General features: G+C 45.6%; 1 protein-coding gene and 8 non-coding genes across 9 annotated transcripts in view; all 9 read left to right on the top strand.

Moving 5' to 3' along the window:
* Positions 1 to 19,809, top strand: part of LOC135905341 (endothelin-converting enzyme 2-like) — a 194,736-nt gene that overhangs the window by 123,307 nt on the left and 51,620 nt on the right. The window contains exon 3 of the mRNA XM_070536099.1: positions 18,381 to 18,549. Within this exon, the coding sequence (XP_070392200.1) occupies positions 18,381 to 18,549 (169 nt within the window). The remainder of the gene's footprint in view (positions 1 to 18,380; positions 18,550 to 19,809) is intronic.
* TRNAG-GCC (transfer RNA glycine (anticodon GCC)) lies at positions 2,842 to 2,912 on the top strand. The gene has a single exon. It is a non-coding gene; the product is annotated as a tRNA-Gly (tRNA).
* Positions 2,984 to 3,054, top strand: TRNAG-GCC (transfer RNA glycine (anticodon GCC)). The gene has a single exon. It is a non-coding gene; the product is annotated as a tRNA-Gly (tRNA).
* Positions 3,126 to 3,196, top strand: TRNAG-GCC (transfer RNA glycine (anticodon GCC)). The gene has a single exon. It is a non-coding gene; the product is annotated as a tRNA-Gly (tRNA).
* TRNAG-GCC (transfer RNA glycine (anticodon GCC)) lies at positions 3,268 to 3,338 on the top strand. Its single transcript has one exon. It is a non-coding gene; the product is annotated as a tRNA-Gly (tRNA).
* TRNAG-GCC (transfer RNA glycine (anticodon GCC)) lies at positions 3,410 to 3,480 on the top strand. Its single transcript has one exon. It is a non-coding gene; the product is annotated as a tRNA-Gly (tRNA).
* Positions 3,552 to 3,622, top strand: TRNAG-GCC (transfer RNA glycine (anticodon GCC)). Its single transcript has one exon. It is a non-coding gene; the product is annotated as a tRNA-Gly (tRNA).
* On the top strand, positions 3,696 to 3,766 carry TRNAG-GCC (transfer RNA glycine (anticodon GCC)). Its single transcript has one exon. It is a non-coding gene; the product is annotated as a tRNA-Gly (tRNA).
* On the top strand, positions 12,295 to 12,365 carry TRNAG-GCC (transfer RNA glycine (anticodon GCC)). Its single transcript has one exon. It is a non-coding gene; the product is annotated as a tRNA-Gly (tRNA).

Raw genomic sequence — 19,809 nt, forward strand, 5'->3', positions numbered from 1 at the left:
TATGTAATGTCGGTGTAGGGAAACGCAAACATGAGTTTAATTGGGAGATGTGGAAAATGAATGCCTTGTTATTAAATGATGAATCTTTTGTAAAGGCAGTACGGGATGCCATTAATGGAATACGAGAAGATGCAGCTGAAACAATAGCTGAAAAGTGGGAATGTTTTAAACAAGAAGTTAAAATGAAAGCCTTAGAAAGGTCAAGCTGCCTCAAATTTGAGAGGGAATATAAAGAAAAGGGTTTGCGAACACTACTTCAGCGGCTGATAACTCTTGAGTGCAGAGAGCCTGGTCTGTACAAAGACGATGTGCGGAGCGTCAAGGAAAAGCTGGAACAGTTCGATAAAGAACGCTATCAAGGTGCCATCGTGCGAGCACGAGCAGATGCATTAGCGGCGGGGGAGACGCCAACAAAAAGGGCGCTTGGACTCGAGAAGGCGCACGGACGGCGAAACCATGTCGATAAGATTTTAATGAACGGGGTTGTTGTCGACGACAACGAAAGCATAGGACGCGCCTTCTTTCAGTATTACCAGTCGCTCTTTGCATTTCAGGCAGCGAATGTAGAGAGTTTCAAAGCCGATTTTCTTCAGCGGATGCCGAGACTGGGAGATGACGCTAAAGATCGATTGGAAGGCAACATTACCGAGCACGAAGTTGAAAAGGCAATCGGCGATTTGAACTCGGGCAAGTCGCCTGGGCCTGATGGACTCTGTGCGGGGTTATATAAGGCTTTCAAAAGAGAACTGGCCTCATTGTTAGCAGATGTGTTTAATGAAGCGTATGAGAAGAAATTATTGCCCCCATCTTTTGGAAAAGCGCATACAATACTAATCCCTAAGAGCGATCAAACAGACAAACTCAGATTCGTGGCATCCTATAGACCTATATCACTAACAAACATTGATTACAAGATCTTTATGAAGATTTTAGCTGCGAGACTTCAAGGCGTCATCAAGGAAATTGTCGGAGACCACCAAACGTGCGGCATCAAGGGGCGGTCCATTTTTTCTAACATCCATCAGATGCGGTGCGTGCTCGAATGCTGTGACGTCACCGATGGTGGCGTTGCAGTTCTTCAGCTCGATTTGGAGAAAGCGTTCGATTGTGTCGCTCACGTTATTTTGTTTGCCATCTTGGATCATGTTAATGTCGGTTCCATCATCAGTGAGGGCGTGGCCTTGGCGTACCAGAATTGCACAACAAGACTAATTGTCAATAAGTCTCTGGGGGCCCCCATGAACATCATGCGTTCAGTACGCCAAGGCTGTCCCCTCAGTCCGCTTTTATTTGCCATCTATATAGAAGCAATGTGCGTAGTAATTAACGGAAATGAAAAAATACGTGGTTTCAGATTAGCAGCGACAGAGGTGAAGTTGCTCGCATACGCAGATGACATTGCAGTGTGTTGCGCAGACAAACAAAGTGTAACGGAAACAGTGTCGGTAGTGAAACATTTCTGTGATGTCACTGGTAGTAGAATAAATTGGGGCAAATCTCTAGGCCTGTGGCACGGGAAATGGGTGTCTGCACCGGACAATTTCGCGAACCTCAACTGGGTCAAAACGCCGACGAGGTATCTGGGTGTTCCTCTCAATAGCTACAATAGTAGCGATGAATATTGGAGGAGCCAAGCCGATGAAATGAAAGAAAAGGCGGACAGATGGAAGGGTGCGAAGCTCTCTATTTTTTCAAGGGCGACAGTATGTAATATGTTTTTTGTCACAAAGTTATATTATGTCATGCAAGCGTTGTATTGTTCGAGAGCAAATGTTCAAAGACTGCACAGAGTGTTTGCTGTTTTCATCTGGGGGTCAACATGGGAAAGGTGCAGCCGAACAAATTTGTTTAGAAGAGTGAAGGACGGGGGAGTGGGTTTGGTTCACCTTTTTGTTAGACAACTTGTAAACCGATTCTTGTTTTTTCGCGATGTGCGCCAACCTTTTCTGCGCACCGTATGCCAGCTCAGGTTGAGCGGCGCTTTGCCGGCACATGTTGTTAGTACGGCAAGCGTTACCGGATCACTTCGTGGCTACTTTAAGGAAGTGGTCGACAGCGTGAGATTTCTTTCTGTTCGGTTTTCCATGGATTACCTTTGCGAAGTGAAAAGGAAAAGATTGTATAGAGATGTGTGTGACATTGTTTTTCCAGTGCCGTTATACAGAGCCATTTACAGTGGAGGGCCAGGACTTGATGTACTTAAACGGGTAAAACGCATGGAGGTGCCACCAGGAGTAAAAACCTTTTTTTTTAAGCTTCACACCGGAACGCTCTCCGTGAAGACTTTCATGGAAGAGCGAGGTTGTACCGTACCATGGGGAACGCATTGCTTAATCTGTAAAAAGCAGGAAACCATTGATCACGTTTTCTTGGAATGTTGGGAGGGCTTTTTTTCTGGGACGTCTTAAAGCGAACCCTGAAAAAAGAGTTACCGGTGGACCCCCAAGGGATCAGGTATCTGTCAATTAAGGATGATGACGGGGTTCCATATGATTTTATTATGTTGAACGCTCTCCACTGTATATGGCGGGCTCGTATGGCAGGGTACTATTGTGATCCTGATGCTAGGCCCGCTCGCGTGTATTTCAGAGAGTGCATGTCACGATTTATAGAAATACAGAAAATGCAACAATGTGTTCCGGAATGGCTGTGGAGGCTAGAACCTCTGACAGCCATGAAGGAATTTTAAGTTGACAACGTCTGTCCATTAGGGACAGACGGCTTTTGTTGTATGGTGTTACTCTTTTCTTTCCTTTTTGTTTGTATTGCAAGTGTAATACTGTAATGTGTTGAAACTGCACGTTCTGCGAAAAAACCGGTAATAAATAAAAAAAAAACAGGGCGTCGGTGGTTCAGTGGTAGAGTACTCGCCTGCCACGCGGGTGGCCCGTGTTCGATTCCCGGCCGACGCAGCTCCTTTTTTTCAAAGAAGCTGTTAGATAAAACGGAATGATCCAAAGACTGCATAGGAACCTGCCACAGGGCGTCGGTGGTTCAGTGGTAGAATACTCGCCTGCCACGCGGGTGGCCCGTGTTCGATTCCCGGCCGACGCAGCTCCTTTTTTTCAAAGAAGCTGTTAGATAAAACGGAATGATCCAAAGACTGCATAGGAACCTGCCACAGGGCGTCGGTGGTTCAGTGGTAGAATACTCGCCTGCCACGCGGGTGGCCCGTGTTCGATTCCCGGCCGACGCAGCTCCTTTTTTTCAAAGAAGCTGTTAGATAAAACGGAATGATCCAAAGACTGCATAGGAACCTGCCACAGGGCGTCGGTGGTTCAGTGGTAGAATACTCGCCTGCCACGCGGGTGGCCCGTGTTCGATTCCCGGCCGACGCAGCTCCTTTTTTTCAAAGAAGCTGTTAGATAAAACGGAATGATCCAAAGACTGCATAGGAACCTGCCACAGGGCGTCGGTGGTTCAGTGGTAGAATACTCGCCTGCCACGCGGGTGGCCTGGGTTCGATTCCCGGCCGACGCAGCTCCCTTTTTTGAAAGAAGCTGTGAGATAAAACGGAATGATCCAAAGACTGCATAGGAACCTGCCACAGGGCGTCGGTGGTTCAGTGGTAGAATACTCGCCTGCCACGCGGGTGGCCCGGGTTCGATTCCCGGCCGACGCAGCTCCTTTTCTTTTGAAAAAAGCTGTGAGATAAAACGGAATGATCCAAAAACTGCATAGGAACCTGCCACAGGGCGTCGGTGGTTCAGTGGTAGAATACTCGCCTGCCACGCGGGTGGCCCGGGTTCGATTCCCGGCCGACGCACTCTTTTTCCCTGCATTTTTGAACATAACATATTTTATTGGAACGTGCTGTATGGCACAGTTGCGGAGTGTACTGTAGCCTTCCATAATATTCCCACTGAATTGCAGAGAGTGGAAGTTCCAGTTATATTCACTCCTTTTTAACTCCCCGGAATGGTGATGGTGGGATCACTCGACGACTCCAATTGCAGTTAATGAAGTGCTTTCTCTACTATTGTTTACTACTTCCGCTTACGTGCTTTGTAATGAAAAGGCATTTTTGAATAGTTGAGAACGTTACTAATAATGTTACGTGTATGGCAAAGAAGTCCGACACGGCTGTGGACGACACGAAGGACGTGGACAAGAAGACGCAACAGCGTAGGCTTAGCCGGTACAAAACCAGGAACAGCGTCTAGCCCGAGCCCCACTTCAGTAGCGCTGGCGATCCGGCTGCGGAACTCGGCACGGCGCACTTCTTCCTTACAACTTCCCCCCTCGCTGAAGACGGAGCCGCACAGGAGGCCTAAGGCGTGGTGAGGACGAAGGGCTCATGATACGGCTTGAGCCGATCTACGTGCACAATTTCGCGGCCTCGGCGGCGCAGGTCCGTAGGGGGCGTCAGAGGTTCGATAGCGTAGTTCACAGGAGAAGTTTGGCGTAGAACCCGGTAAGGTCCATGGTATCGGGATACGAACTTGGAGGAGACACCTTGTGTCGAAGTAGGAGGCACCCACAACCAAACAAGAGCGTCAGGCGAAAACTGGTGGTGGGGGCGCCCGTCGTCATGACGAAATTTCTGTAGCGCTTGTTCTTGCGTTGTAAGGGAGCGAGCTAGTTGCCGACATTCTTCTGCATACCGGACGGCTTCGGAAGCCGGTGTACCCTCTGATAAGTCGGGACGGTAAGGGAGAATAGTATCGATGGGAAAGGATGGTTCGCGGCCTTATAGAAGAAAGAAGGGAGAAAAGCCCGTCGTTGACTGGGGTGCCGTGTTGTAGGCGTACGTGACATAGGGAAGGATGAGGTCCCAGTTGGTGTGGTTGGAGGCGACATACATTGAAAGCATGTCGTCAAGTGTTCGGTTAAAGCGCTCTGTCAATCCGTTTGTTTGCGGGTGATATGCACTGGTACAGCGATGAATGATGCGGCATTCAGCGAGAAGTTCTTGAATGACGTCGGCGAGAAAGACGCGACCTTGGTCACTCAGGAGTTCGCGGGGAGCGCTGTGACGTAGAACGAAGCCGTGAAGCAGGAAGGAAGCGACGTCACGAGCCGTCGCGGCTGGTAGAGCGGCCGTTTCTGCATACCTCGTGAGGTGGTCTACAGCTACAATGACCCAGCGATTGCCAGCAGCTGTGTATGGCAGAGGCCCGTAGAGGTCTATCCCAACCCGGTCAAAGGGCCGCGAAGGGCATGGCAAAGGTTGCATTTGTCCATAAGGGCGGCAAGGATCAGGCTTGCGGCGTTGACATTCTGTGCAAGAGCGAATGTACTTGTGCACAAATGTGTACATACCACGCCAATAAAACCTATGACGTAGTCTGGTGTAGGTCTTGAAGAGACCAGCGTGTGCGCACTGAGGGTCGGCGTGGAAAGCGGCGCATACATCAGTACGGAGCTGCCGAGGTATTACAAGCAGCCATTTGCGGCCGTCGGAACTGTAGTTACGGCGATAGGCAATGCCGTCGCGGATGTTGAAGTGCGAAGCTTGTCGGCGTAACGCTCGGGATGGGGGGCGTGCAGGTGAATTAGAGATGTAATCTATCAAAGACGAAATCCAGGAGTCCTTGCGCTGCTCCAAAGCCATGTCGACAGAAGCGAATGGGAGAAGTGGGTCGTCTAGGACAGACACACTGACAATGTCGGCGTGGACAGGCGAGCGCGAAAGAGCATCGGCATCGGCGTGCTTCTTGCCTGAGCGGTAGACAACCCGGATATCGTACTCTTGAAGCCTCAGTGCCCACCGGGCTAGGCGGCCGCAGGGATCGTTGAGAGACGACAACCAGCAAAGTGCGTGGTGATCGGTGACGACATCGAAGGACCGGCCGTACAGGTATGGGCGAAATATTGTGATGGCCCAGATGATCGCGAGACATTCTTTTTCCGTGACGGAATAGTTCGCTTCAGCTTTCGTCAGAGTACGGCTTGCGTAAGCAACAACATATTCTTGGCAGCCGGGCTTTCGCTGGGCGAGCACTGCGCCAAGACCAACACCGCTAGCATCCGTATGGATTTCCGTGGGAGCCGTTGGATCGAAATGGCGCTGTATCGGTGGTGTTGTGAGCAGGCGACGTAGCGTCGCGAAGGCATCATCGCAAGTCGGGGACCACGCGGAAAGATTGGGGTCTCCCCGAAGAAGCTCTGTCAGAGGTGCCATAATCGAAGCGAAATTTCGAATAAAGCGGCGGAAGTACGAGCAGAGGCCAATGAAACTGCGCAAGTCTTTTAGAGACGTCGGCTGTAATATGCTTGCGCACGTACTATTTGACATTCTTTAACTTTACAAAGCGACCGCATATTCATTTTGCATGATGACCGTTCATGTTTCGTACTTGCTTGCTTGTTTTTAATCGGCATTATTTTTCTTTTTTCGAAGCAAATTTCCTTGACTGCCTGTTATGGCGCTTTCTGAATACTAGAGTGTGCGAAAAAGCATGGTGCGCGTTCCAAATGGATGTAGGTTGCAGCCGTTGCCTACATTGTTACATTGTTTTTCGACGCCATCCCCGGGTCATGAACCTAGCATGATCGATTGTGCTAAATTGAATAGTTTTTTTGCAACCAAATTCAATGTCTTTAAAGGCACTTAAACCTTGTAACATAATAACAAAAAAAGCTTTCTGTTCTTCCAAAGTGTCGAATTTGCATAACACCACATTCTTTGTATCTACAGCAGCATTGGCCGCCACCTATAGGTAGATGCTGAAAAGACCGATATTCAGTAAAAAGTGGGGAATGTTAAAAAGTGGCCAAGTCTAGTTTAGCGTAATTGACAAATATATTAGTTTTGTAGTCTGTTATAAAATGAACGCTTAACGCTCCAGGAGTATGTACCAATTCCATTCCAACTTCATTCCTGAATCTCGGGCTATTATTTCTGTTCCAAATCCATCTGTTCGACTGGTACTGCCATTCCGCTGCAATTTGATATCGTGGTTTGCAAAACGTGGAATTATTCCGGAATCATTCCTACTCCAACGTTGCTACCGCGCAAATGTTCCGTACGGTGCCAGTACCTAGGAGACGTCGCAGGAATATAACGCCGTGCTACCGTCTCTGCTAAGAGGGCAAGTGGTTTTCGACACAGTGTTGTTGCATGTGGACATGAAGGGACGTCCGTATCGCATGGAAGATTTCAGTGGCTCTCTACGACAAGCCAGATTGCTCGCTGTAGTGGAAGGGCTCGGTGCATTCTGGGTGAATCACGTTTGGGGAGCAACATACAAGAATTCTTCTAAGAGCCCTGAAGAAGCAGTGATCAATAGCTGAGCTCATCGTCAAAGATACCTAGCCATCGACCCGAGCCACGAGGATGTCAAGAGAAAGCTCTGCTGATTCTCGCTTAATGTCTGGGACGATGATGTGCATGCGACCTTTGCACATTGTAGCAAGGTTATAAAGGATATCATGGAAGAGTGGCGCATTGATGCCAGGCCACCACAACACGCACAGTTGTGCTTCGAATCAAGGAGGGTGTGACTCGCGATGACATTCCTCATCGGTTGCACATAGCCGGCAAACTAGCGCTTGTTGTTCTTCCCGACATGGCCCCTCACACGTAGTGAAGTTAGGGAACGCATAAAAAGAGATTTCCTGGGATTTGCTCTGGCAAGTCGGTGGGTGCTGTTGAACAGGAAGTTGGAACGTGTTGTGGGAAAGGTTATTTTGTACACCAGAACTTTTGCTACACCGGTAAAGGGTGTGCTTTTACACTGTAGCTGCCGAATCGCGAAGGAGAACGAAAAGCGCAGGTGAAAAGTCTTAACCATACATCACCTTCCAAATAAAGTTTTATTGTGCTTGAGCATTTTGAATGCGCGTGAACTTAAGATTGATTCCAGAAAAAATGGCAGAACATGTTATATAAGCGCAATTTAGGTAAGCTAAATTCTTGCCGAGAGAGACCAGAAAGACGTGGCCAAGTCCCCATTCAATTTATAACTTTCAAGGTCAAAGCCATGTGAGATTAGGCAAAAATCACAATAAGATAAGATAGAAATTCACTGTAAATATACGTCTACATAAATTACTCAGAATATTTTAAAGATTTCACAACTTGGTACAAAAAATGGGAACGTCTTAAGCAGAGTGGGAAAAACGATTCACTTGAAGGAAGTGTCTGCCTCTGACAAAGTTAGGAAGGAAGGAAAATGAATTTAAGAGTCAGTTGCACAACCTTCTACGAGGGAAGAGTGAAAAGCCTAGCAAATTTAGAAAATATCTTGGACAAGTCAAATACAAGCTGCATACAATCTAAAATGAGAAGCATAGGGAGGCGGCGTCGTCCGAGCGGGGACAGGGAGACGTTGGCTTAATGAAAGATCAAGTAAGCACGCCTTGAGTGAGGAGCAGGCTTACTTCCGGCGTAATGAAATAAATGAAATTAATTATTGTGATGTAGTGACACGAAATGAGAAAATGATAGAACAAGTCTTTGTTGAGTACTATAGCAAACATCTTGAAAAATATGTCCCTATAAATAAAAACTACAGAAGGGATTTTTTAACACTGCGGCCGAAATTAGATAATCAGATATGCGAACGACCAGAGCAGCCAATTAATTCGGCTGAACTTGAAAAGGCGATCGATGATGTCAGTCCAAATAAGATGCCTGATTATGGTGGGCTGCGTGCTGGCTGAGGTAAGGCTTTCAAAAAAGACATGACAGTTGCTTTGTATGTCTTTGTTGTCTTTGTATGTCTTCGATGAAGCCTACTACAAGAAAATGCTGCCACCTTCGTTTTCAGAAACGCATAGAACATTTATCGCACAGTTGAACGAGTGACCAAAATTTTTGTGCGTTACAGCCTACATGCCTTCAACGCCAGCCTTTTTCTACAGCCTGTATGTCTACAGCCTTTAGCCAGCTTATCAAATGTTGACTACGAAATGTGCATGAAGGTCCTTGCTAGACGTATGCAAGGTGTTAATAACATCGTTGTAGGGCCACACATAAAACGTGCGGCATGAAGGGAAGTACTATTAATATGAATGTACACTTCCCAGGCAACGCAAAGGCGTCCTCAGTAAGCATCTGAGATGTCGGCATACCGACATTTCTACATTCTCCTGCACAAATCTTAAAAGGGTCCTGATATAGTCCAGTTGTCCGTTCTAACTAGATACTGAGAACATACCAGGTACATATTCGGAGGACCATTTTAGGATGTCAGAACGTGTTCTAAAGCACTACTGTTTCACACTGCAGTGAGAGGGCAAGTCAGTCTTTACAAATTGGGTTTATATATATATATATATATATATATATATATATATATATATATATATATATATCACAGCTTGGATATGAAGCCCATATTGCTGGGCTCCGCTTTGATATTTTTGCGCTTTCATGTGCTCAGAAATCTTGCGCCTTCGTTTCTTGCCACGATTAAAAAGCAGTTCGGTATCAAACGGACTACCTCAGGTGCAGCTGCACTCGTGCACTTACAATAGCATAGCCGTCGAGACGTGCTTTTGTTCTACCAACGGTAGAAGGTGCGCTTTGGACAACAGGACCAATAATAATAATAATAATAATAATAATAATAATAATAATAATAATAATAATAATAATAATAATAATAATAATAATAATAATAATAATAATAATAATAATAATAATAATAATAATAATAATAATAATAATAAAACAAAATAACCTACCAATAACCGTTATTTTTTACAGTGTGCCATTTGTATTTCGTTTTTGGTTATACTCACTTTCGTTCAGGCAAGCATGAAACTTCCACACAAACGCGCTCGGAAGCAAATTCCTGAGAATATCCTGCTGAGGATGTTGCTCGGATATATGTCAAGTAAGGTTCGCGATAAGTCCAGTGGTAGATGTGTTTAATATTCGTCGTAGGCATGGGGCTGTGGACATATTCAGTGCGTCCCATAAAAACCTAGGACGTTCGGATCTTTCCGGGTCATCCACGGGATGTTTTGTGTTAACTGCATGGTGTACTTAGAACAATCTTAGAATTGTTTCGCGCCTTTTCAGGTCACGTTGCGATGTTGCACAAACACGCTGTATCACAAAAAGCTCTATTAGCTATTCTGGAGCACATTAACGTTGGGTCTGGTGCTCTAGCCAGCCTAAAATTGCCATGTTCAAACTGTAGGTCTAAAATCATTGTTAACAAACATGTTAGTGAGCGTGTACAAGTCCGTTCATTAGTTCCATAAGGCTTCCCACTTAAGCCACTGCTGCTTGCATTATATTTGAAGCCTCTATGTAAAAATATCATTTAAAATGAACATGACAGGTGGCTTGCCATGATCAGAAAATTATAAGCGAAGTGATGAAACACGTAGTTAACTTTCGTAAATCATGCTGAAGTGCAATCAATTGTAAACAATCAGGTTTCTGGCGTGGAAATTAGGGCCACACACCGGAAGAACGTGAAAACGTACAATAGATAGCCTTGCCTCAAGAATACTTGGGCGCGCTGCTTCAGAGCTATCGGGATGCCAAACACTACTGGAGTGAACAAACAATGTATTCGGGAGAAAACAGAAAACTGGCGTGGCATGGGAAAGCAACCGTCTGGAACTCGGTTTTAGTGGCCCTATGCTATGATACGTACGCTGTTCAAGCCTTGCGTATGTCGCGAGCAAATGTACAAACAATTTCTGTCTTCGCTATATTTATTGTCACGTGGTAGTGACGGCGAAGAAAGAAGCAGTACGGTGGAATACAAAACTAGCTTTATTGGGCGAACCTGTGCCCACAAAACAGGCTACACTTATAGCACAACAAAAGCGGCGAACACAGTCGGCGATCGTCGAAAATCTTATCAGCGGGCAAAGCGCGTCGGCTTTTATACAGCAGTCGTCGAATGTTCCTGACTAATCGTTCGGGCCCGCGTGCCTTCCACAAAGTTCTACACCATTCGCGTCACGAGATGAAAATACATAACACAAGGTTCGGCGACAACAGACAGCCGGGTAGAAGCATCGATAACTTTCCAGAAACTTCGGATACATGCAGTGCGTGCCGCGCTGTGCGAGTACATTTCTTAAGCGGCGAAATGTGGTCGCCCGATAAAGTACACGTGTCAATACCCCCCTCCTAAAAAGCATCGACCCGATGCTGCAAACAAACGAAGGTAATAAACAAAGGCACTCGTAGCAAAGAAAAGAACAAAAATGGCGAAGTTCGTCAGCGTCCGTAAAAGGGTTTAAGGCGCACCACGTGGACCAGTTCAGATCGTGCGCGGCGCCGCTGTGAATGCGAAATGCTGTCTGGCACGACTTCATAGTCCAGTGCACCAATACGTCGGATGACCTTGTAGGGTCCGAAATAGCGTCGCAGTAGTTTCTCACTCAGTCCTCGTCGGCATATCGGGGTCCATACCCAAACATGGTCGCCGGGCTGGTACTCGACGAAGCGTCGTCGGAGGTTGTAGTGTCGGCTGTCGGTCTTCTGCTGGTTCTTGATCCGCAGGCGGGCGAGCTGTCGGGCTTCTTCGGCGTGCTGGAGGTAGGTAGCGACGTCAAGGTTCTCCTCGTCAGTGACGTGCGGCAGCATGGCGTCGAGCATCGTCGTCCGGTTCCTGCCGTAGACCAGCTTGAACGGCGTGACCTGTGTTGTTTCTTGCACCGCCGTGTTGTAAGCGAATGTTACGTACGGCAGCACGGCATCCCAGGTCTTGTGTTCGACGTCGACGTACATCGCTAGCATGTCGGCGAGGGTCTTATTCAACCGCTCCGTAAGACCATTCGTCTGCGGGTGGTAAGCCGTTGTCCTCCTGTGCCTTGTCTGACTGTATTTCAGAATGGCTTGGGTGAGCTCCGCTGTAAAGCCGTTCCTCGGTCGGTGATGAGGACTTCTGGGGCGCCATGTCGCAGCAGGATGTTTTCGACAAAGAATTTCGCCACTTCGGCTGCGCTACCTTTGGGCAGTGCTTTTGTTTCAGCGAAGCGGGTGAGGTAGTCCGTCGCCACGACGATCCACTTATTTCCGGTTATTGACGTCGGAAAGGGTCCCAGCAAGTCCATCCCGATCTGCTGGAATGGTCGGCAAGGAGGCTCGATTGGCTGTAGTAATCCGGCTGGCCTTGTCGGCGGTGTCTTGCGTCGCTGACAGTCTCGGCATGTTCTGACATAACGGGCGACGTCGGCGGTCAGGCGCGGCCAATAATACTTTTCTTGTATTCTTGTAATACTAAGCTTTTTTTTACGCAGTGTTTATTTCCATGGTGAACGGCGAAGCAGGCTTTTCCCGAACAAGCGATCGCCAGCTCAGTGACCTGCATTGAGCCGCGCAATGGGCAGCTATCCACTCTATCCCACGAAAACATTTAATGCATTCGCACGTAGGCGTCGGTGGTTCAGTGGTAGAATACTCGCCTGCCACGCGGGTGGCCCGGGTTTGATTCCCGGCCGACGCAGATTTTTTTTCTTTCTTGGAGGTGTATTGAAGGAAAAAAATGAATAAATACAAACTTGCCTTTAAGGGTGCGATCTTGTACGCGTTCCATAAGTCGAAGTGAGGCGGTCCGTTCTTTAGGTCGCGAAATAGGCGGTCCGTTCCGTAGCGTTCGTCCTACAGCAGACGACACGGACTGATTGACAGCAGATATCACGTCACTATTGACATCATCGCATTCGTCATGGTTCAAATTGACTAATCGTGTGCGGCTTGGTGGAACGGACCGCCTCCATTCTATTTTGGAACGCGTACAAGATCGTACCCTTAATGTGTCTGAAAGTTAAGATACAACAAAAAGATAAAAAGAACAAGCTTGGTGCACTGTGGCAGCACTTTGACTCAGATTCAGATTTATTACAGTAATGTGCTACAGTTTAACAGGTACAGAATAAGTAGCACGGTAGGGTGTCCCAAAGTGAAAAAACTGTCGAGGGGATGCCCTAATAAAAATAGGAATGATGTTAAATTTTAACATGCAGCAGCCAGTTGCTTACAGACAGAACATTTTCTACAACGAAGCGTCGGACTATACCAAAACGACATTAGCTAAATAACACAGCTAAACAAAAAGACAAGAGAGAGAGAGAACAATAAAGAAACAACAAGATGCGCGGGAATAATTAACCAGGTATGCTTTTTTAGTAAAAAAAGCAAACTAATGCAATGAGAAACGAGATTTGATTTCACATTAAATCCTATTGCAGTTTGATAAGCCGACAAAAAAGCGGTTTGTTTCCGATAGTTAGTTCTAGTTTTTGCGAGTAGTAGGTTTTGTTCCTCTGCAAATCTGGTTTTGTTAGTATAGATAACATTTTAACAGTGAAACCTTCAAGAGTTACCTCTGTGTAGAACACGAAAAAATGAAGGTTGATAGCTTATGACAAAACAACTGATAGGGAGGAAGGATATTTAAAATTTTATATGTGGGAGGGCAATGACATGTAAATGGGCTAAATGTCAAGTCTTACCGCTTTGTTTTTTCTAGTGTTGCAAGCGTTTGAGGGTTTGAGGTGTGTGTTATATGTGCTGCCCCAGGATGACACGCAGTAAGAAAGATGACTATGAACGTAGGCACAATGTAGAGATAAAATAATGTGGGGCTCGAAGTAGAAATGTGTTTTAATAATTATATGAATTCCAAAAGAAACTTATCGAATCGGTGATATGACATGAAAATCGAATTTCAGGTGCCTATCATGGCTTAAACCAAGTAACCTGGTACTATTAGACAAAGGTAGAGCGTACTGTCAAGCGAAACTGCTAAGCTAGAGCTTATGCGTAACTGGGGAGAATGGAATACCATAAATTTAGTCTTAGAAAGATGAATATGCAACAAGTTTACTTTGCACCAGGAATGGAAATTGCGAAGGTCGGTGTTAAGTTTTTCTTGCACAGAATTGTGGAATTTATCGACAGAAAAAATGGCAGTATCACCAGCATATTCAACTAGAATAGAGAAGTACTGCAGGCTGATCATTGACGTATAAAATGAAGAATCTGGAGATTCAAGAATACACCCCTGGGGTACGCCTAGATTAACTATCTTTGCTGAAGATTGATTATTGTTAATTTAAACAATTGGTGATCGATTACTGATGCAGTTGCTAATGAATTGCAAAAAGAAGCTAGATACACCAAAGTATTTGAGTTTGTGTAACAGAATTACCTGGTTAATGGTACCAAATGCCTTAGTAAGGTCACTGAATACGCCTGCGACTGACATCTCACTCTTTCACCTCCTTTGTGAACTGGAACTATTTTTACAACCTTGAGGCAGCCTGGAAGAACACTGGACTTGAAGATTTTATTTATTATATTTGCAGAATTGGTGACAACTCATTTGACACAATTTTTACTGTTGCGGGGCGTATCAAGTGTAAACCCGGTCCAGCTGCGTTTAGAGAAGATGTGGGTTGATGGACTTCCTCGGATGACGTTTGAAGCAGATAAAATGAGTGAGTGCAATGTTGAAGACTAGGTAAATAAGGATCAGGTTCAACATCCATAGATGCACTAAAATGGTCGCTAAAAGCATTCACTATATTATTTGGACTATATCATTTCGCCATTATGAATGATTTCACTCAAGCATGGTTCAGAACTGTTCAGAAACTCCTTATTTTCCCCTTCTTAGTGCCACTTCCATTTTACTCGATTTGACATTGTTAGTAATCGTGTTTGGCGCGCTTAAGAATAACAGAAAGCACGCTAAGATACGTTTTAAATATAGCCTTTAGTGCAAAATTACATGGTTCTGAGTTTCTTGTGGAGTAAATGTTTCTCTCTCTATTGACCTGTTGAGTGCATTAGTAATCCAAGGATTTAGAAGTGTGTGAAACCAGTGAATTACTGCAGTACTGCATGTGAACACTTCAACATAATCAAATGATCTTGAAGACAAAAATGACTATTTCAGCACGGTCTTCACTGACGTCGTTCCAATTGGCTGCAAAGGTCACGTCGTTAAACCTCGCAGAATCGAACGAGGATTTCATACGTGTCGTTTAACGTTCTAATCTGGTAGAATCTAGACAAAGAAATATGAGATTACGATCAGTAAACGTGATATCGAATATTCCCTCTACGTGACCCGTTGTCATACTAGAAAAAAATATGATCAATTAAGGTATTCACCGGTTGGGTCACACCTTGTCTGGGAGCCTTATGAGGAAAACAGAAAGCTGAGGAGCCACAGGATGTAGACAGATCATGAGCGATCATTAAAATATATAATGTTAATATTTATATCACCACAATTATTATTCTCTTATTTTCACTAATTGTGGAGTTTAAAACTAATCCTAACAGTGAACAAAGGTCTGTATAAGACGCTCACAGAGAACTGTACATACAAGCTATTATATTATGACGACTGTTTTAGCGAGAACGCTTTCCGGTTAAATTCCAACCAAACAGATTCGCACTGCAGATATTGAAATATTAGGTTATACCCGCCGTGGTTGCTCAGTGGCTACGTTGTTCGGCTGCTGAGCACGACGTCACGGGATTGAATCCCGGCCGCGGCGGCCGCAATTTCGATGGGAGCGAAATGCGAAAACACCCGTGTACTTAGATTCAGGTGCACGTTAAAGAACCCCAGGTGGTCGAAATTTCCGGAGTCCTCAACTACGACGTGCCCCATAATCAGAAAGTGGTTTTGGCACGTTAAACCACATAATTTATTTAAATACTAGATCATTGCGACGCTTGTACGTTAGGGACGACCGAACTAATGTTGCGGCTCCACCACTGCGTTGACCATCTCGATTGCAGTATGCCGAAGTGTATTCTGATAACCCATACAAGTTTCCATCTCTATGGGAAAGCCAAGTTTCTGATAAGCAGATGAATGTAAACACGTGAATAATCGTAGAAAGAAAAGTGACAAGGTCATTAGGATGCTTGCGAAGGATGCATATGTTTAAATGACAGCGCTGATAACCTTCCTTGCAATAAAGCTTTAGCCTGTTGAAAAGAAAATATGCTGGTAGTTATGACAAAAAAAAACAAGAACACAAAATGCTAATAGGAAAGGATTACATGAAAACTGTAAGTTCATCCATGCCAGAGATCCGGAAAGTACGGCTGTTGTCCGTGTTTCTTGCCTTGATTGTGCAGCTGTGTCTCTAAAGGACCTTCCAGCCTTTTTTTTTTTTCAGCGCAGGCGCCTTGGCTATAACAGTCGTTTCTTTTTTGAACTTGAATGATCATTACCGTATATTGATCTGTGTATTGATGTGTGATCGATATTGATGTGTATTGATGTGTGATCGATATTGATGTGTGATCCCGATTAATTCAGTGGTGAGTCGCGGTTTTCTAGCATTACTTGAAAATCGGTCTGCTTTGACCTCGAGCAGAAGAGGGCAATTATGTTATCTCCTTGTTTAGGAGGGATGCGATGTGCACTATCAATGTCAATGCCTGAAATAGGGCGGCTAATCTGCTCACCAATAGCCTGTACGACCGCCAGGCAACTTTCGCCCTCATTTAGCAGCCGAACCCCGATTTCTAGGTTATTGATGCGCGAATAATGCTCTACAGGATACACGCGTTCAACAAACAACTTATCCTCTGCTTTCAAGGCTTTGTTTTCATTGGTGAGACTATCGTTGCTAGTCTTGACAGATTCATACAGCTCATTATACGTGTCCATGATTTCGCGCATACTTTGGACTTCGTCACGAAGTGCCTCGACCATCTTTGCCAACTCTGCGTTACTAGGCATCACAAAATCGCACAATATCAGAAGGGCAGCAGTAGGTGAAGTAGTACAATAAGAAACTCAGGCCTAGAAAGAGTGTCAAGTATAAACCTGTGTGTAATGCAGTTACAGGTCAATACACAGTCTGCATAAGCTGCAACTACTGCTGCCAAATGAACTGCGCAGCTCGGTGATGCCACTTTAAGTAACGTGTCCAATCGAGAGGCGCTGGGGGCCACCGATGAGTCATGCGATGTCGTCCGTGTACGTTTTGACACTGATGGCAGTTCCCGCCGGTCAACGAAGCACACCACTTCCTGTGTGGAATACGGATACAAGTCAATACACAATCCGAACAGCTGCAACCACTGCTGTCAAAGAAAGGGATTATGACACAATACTTTTCCGAATACTTCAGTGCAGAATTTGACTGTTCGTGAAGTTTTATACAAAACGCACTAGTTTTAAAGGGCCCCATATCAAATTTTTGGTTATACACTGGTAGTTGTTACGTGTCCTCTGGGGAGCGTTCTGTCGTAAATTTTTTTTTTCAAATCGACTCATTAACAGCCGAGACAAGTATTTCAGTGCCGCGAACCCATGATTTCAGCAGGCGGGCTCCACAGCCAAGCAAGACGCTCTCTCCACTCGCCCCGTCTAGCCTACGCAAGAGAATTCCACCCCTGCGTTCTTCCATACCGGATCTCGAGGATCGCATGACGCATACGTCACAGGCCCCACTTTCATTTTTTTTTCTCCTCGCTTTTCTCTCGGCGATACGCTTTTCAGCCAACGGCGTTGAGCTGTTGTGTATAGTTCGCGCAGCGCACGATTTCGCGCGCTGTGCACAAGGAAACATGACTAGTGGCATAATTGAGTGCTACACGAATACTGAGGCAGAACAAGCGGATCGCATAGTATGAGAAAAAAATTAAATTATCGTGTTTTACGTGCCAAATCCACTCTCTGATTATGAGGCGCGGCGTAGTAGAGGACTCAAGAAATTTCGACCACCTGGGGTACTTTAACGTGCACCTAAATCTAAGTACACGAGTGTATTCACATTTCGCCCCCCTTGAAATGCGACCGCCGTGGCCAGGATTCGATCCCGCGACCTCGTGCTCAGCAGCCCAACATAATAGCCACTGAGCAACCACGGCAGGTTCGTAAAGTATGATCACGCGATGGAACACGGTAGAAAATGGCATAGTTTCGGTACCTGCGCACGTGATCGCACGACCGTGGGAACAAGGAGATGAAGCGGAAGTACATCTTGCTTCTGTGCGAAGTAAAACAAAAACATGCAGACATTCAGTTTGTGCGTTTTATTATTTCTCTAAACTTCAATTTGTCAATTCAAGCAACAGATCTCACAGATAACATTTGTCTTGAATAATTGTCGAAGTCACGAGTCACCACGAGCGACGTCACACTGCGGACGCGACTACGTAGGCGCAGGGGCACGACTGCGTGAGCGTCCAACTTGGAGCGCGGCAGCCGTGAGAAGGAAAAACGGCGTTCGGTTTGAAAGGTCAGATCTTTCCGCGGCGCTTAGCGATGTAATACATTGTAGACAGGATCGTCATCGCGCAATGTATGCTCTGCGCTTGTCAGCTCAAAATGGCCAGACCTGTGAGGGGCCCTTTAAGCAGGGACAGCAGAAACAGTTCGTCTGCATAATTCTTTTTTTTCTTTTGCACGACTATTTGGAGCATATAAACGCTAGCAGATGTGTCGTATGAAGGATTTTTTTTTTCTTCTTTTGTTCAGGAGCGCCTGGGCGAGACGACCCCATGGGACCGCTGGTCACAGCCGACCCCCGATGGCGGCGCGGAGCCCCAAGCTGCGGGGACGAGCGCAATCGCTGCCTCAACTCCGCAATCGGGAAACGACAATGCCACCGACGCCCACAGGGACCGCCGCAAGTCATTTGTCCGATGTGAGCGACATCTTTCGCATGAATTGGTATTGGCTGGGCATTAGAATTGGTTTATTGGTATTGTCCGAGGTACCATCGCCGCCGGACATTAGTAAATGACAACGGTGCAAAAAAGCGCAATGGTCAAAGCAAAAGGGCACATTCAGACATTTAAAGTTGTGGGTTGCTTCGGAATCCTATGAATATGCTTGCAGTGTTTTATTAGCATCGGCACTCTAGTACTAAAGTGAGAACTTTTCTTTTGTTAACGAGGTGGTGTCACAAAAAGCGAGACAAATGTCTCGAAAAGCTGCTAAATGTCTGGCCTTGTAATGTTTGTATTTCCTCCCGCAGCATACATCCATTTTGGTTCGTACAATTTCCTTTTCCTGATATGTATTGACATTTTAGGTTTCTTGCAATGCAATTCTCGTTTTGTTTTAGGAACTGCAGATTTTCTTTAAGCCCGTTCTGCGTTTTTAGTTCGAAATTCTGAACCTTTCCTTGAGGATGTGAGCGAGTTTCAGGTGTTAAATCTGTTGAAACTCTGTAAACTCTGGTCTTCCTGTAACTTTTCTGTGTAAGTTATGTTTTATTTTTCTGTTACTGTGTGCTATGTCAACTCCGGCATGAATATTGAGTGAATTGTAATGAACTGTATGTATCCACCCTTGCGATCGGCCAACATAAGACTACCGTATATGTAAGTGGAATTTATGAAATAATTAATTATTAATTGATGAATACTCACTCCAATAGTCTCAGCACAGAGGGAAGGGACTACATGCATGGCGTTACACTTGATTTCGAAAGTGCAACGACCTGTTCTGAATACAGTTCTATTAATGTCGACCGCTCCGTGTTCGTGGAATGGCACGTAGTGTAGCCCAGAAGAAAGAAAAGAGGACGCAAAAAGAAGTGCACCACAAGTGCTAACTTTCAGCAACGAAATATTATTTCGAGATCGGTTGTACCTATACGTACAAAAGATGACGTGCACCATGATATCAGTGCCCCTATACTATACCACAGTATCACTATATCACAACGCACACACTGTCGCGTATGCATAAGTACAACCGATTTCGAAATCAGATTTCCTTGCTGAAAGTTGGCGCTTGTGTTCCGTTTCTTCTTGCGTCCGTGTTCAATTTTTTTATTTGCTGCTCTGCACTACATGCGATTCCACGATGCACAGCCAACTGGCCCACATTGCCACCCTCGTTGACACTGCGTTCGCTCTGCCGGCCGGCTAATCGTTGTCGTGTTACGAGCGAATGA

Source organism: Dermacentor albipictus, chromosome 3 (genome assembly GCF_038994185.2).
Source record: "Dermacentor albipictus isolate Rhodes 1998 colony chromosome 3, USDA_Dalb.pri_finalv2, whole genome shotgun sequence".
NCBI lineage: Eukaryota > Metazoa > Arthropoda > Arachnida > Ixodida > Ixodidae > Dermacentor > Dermacentor albipictus.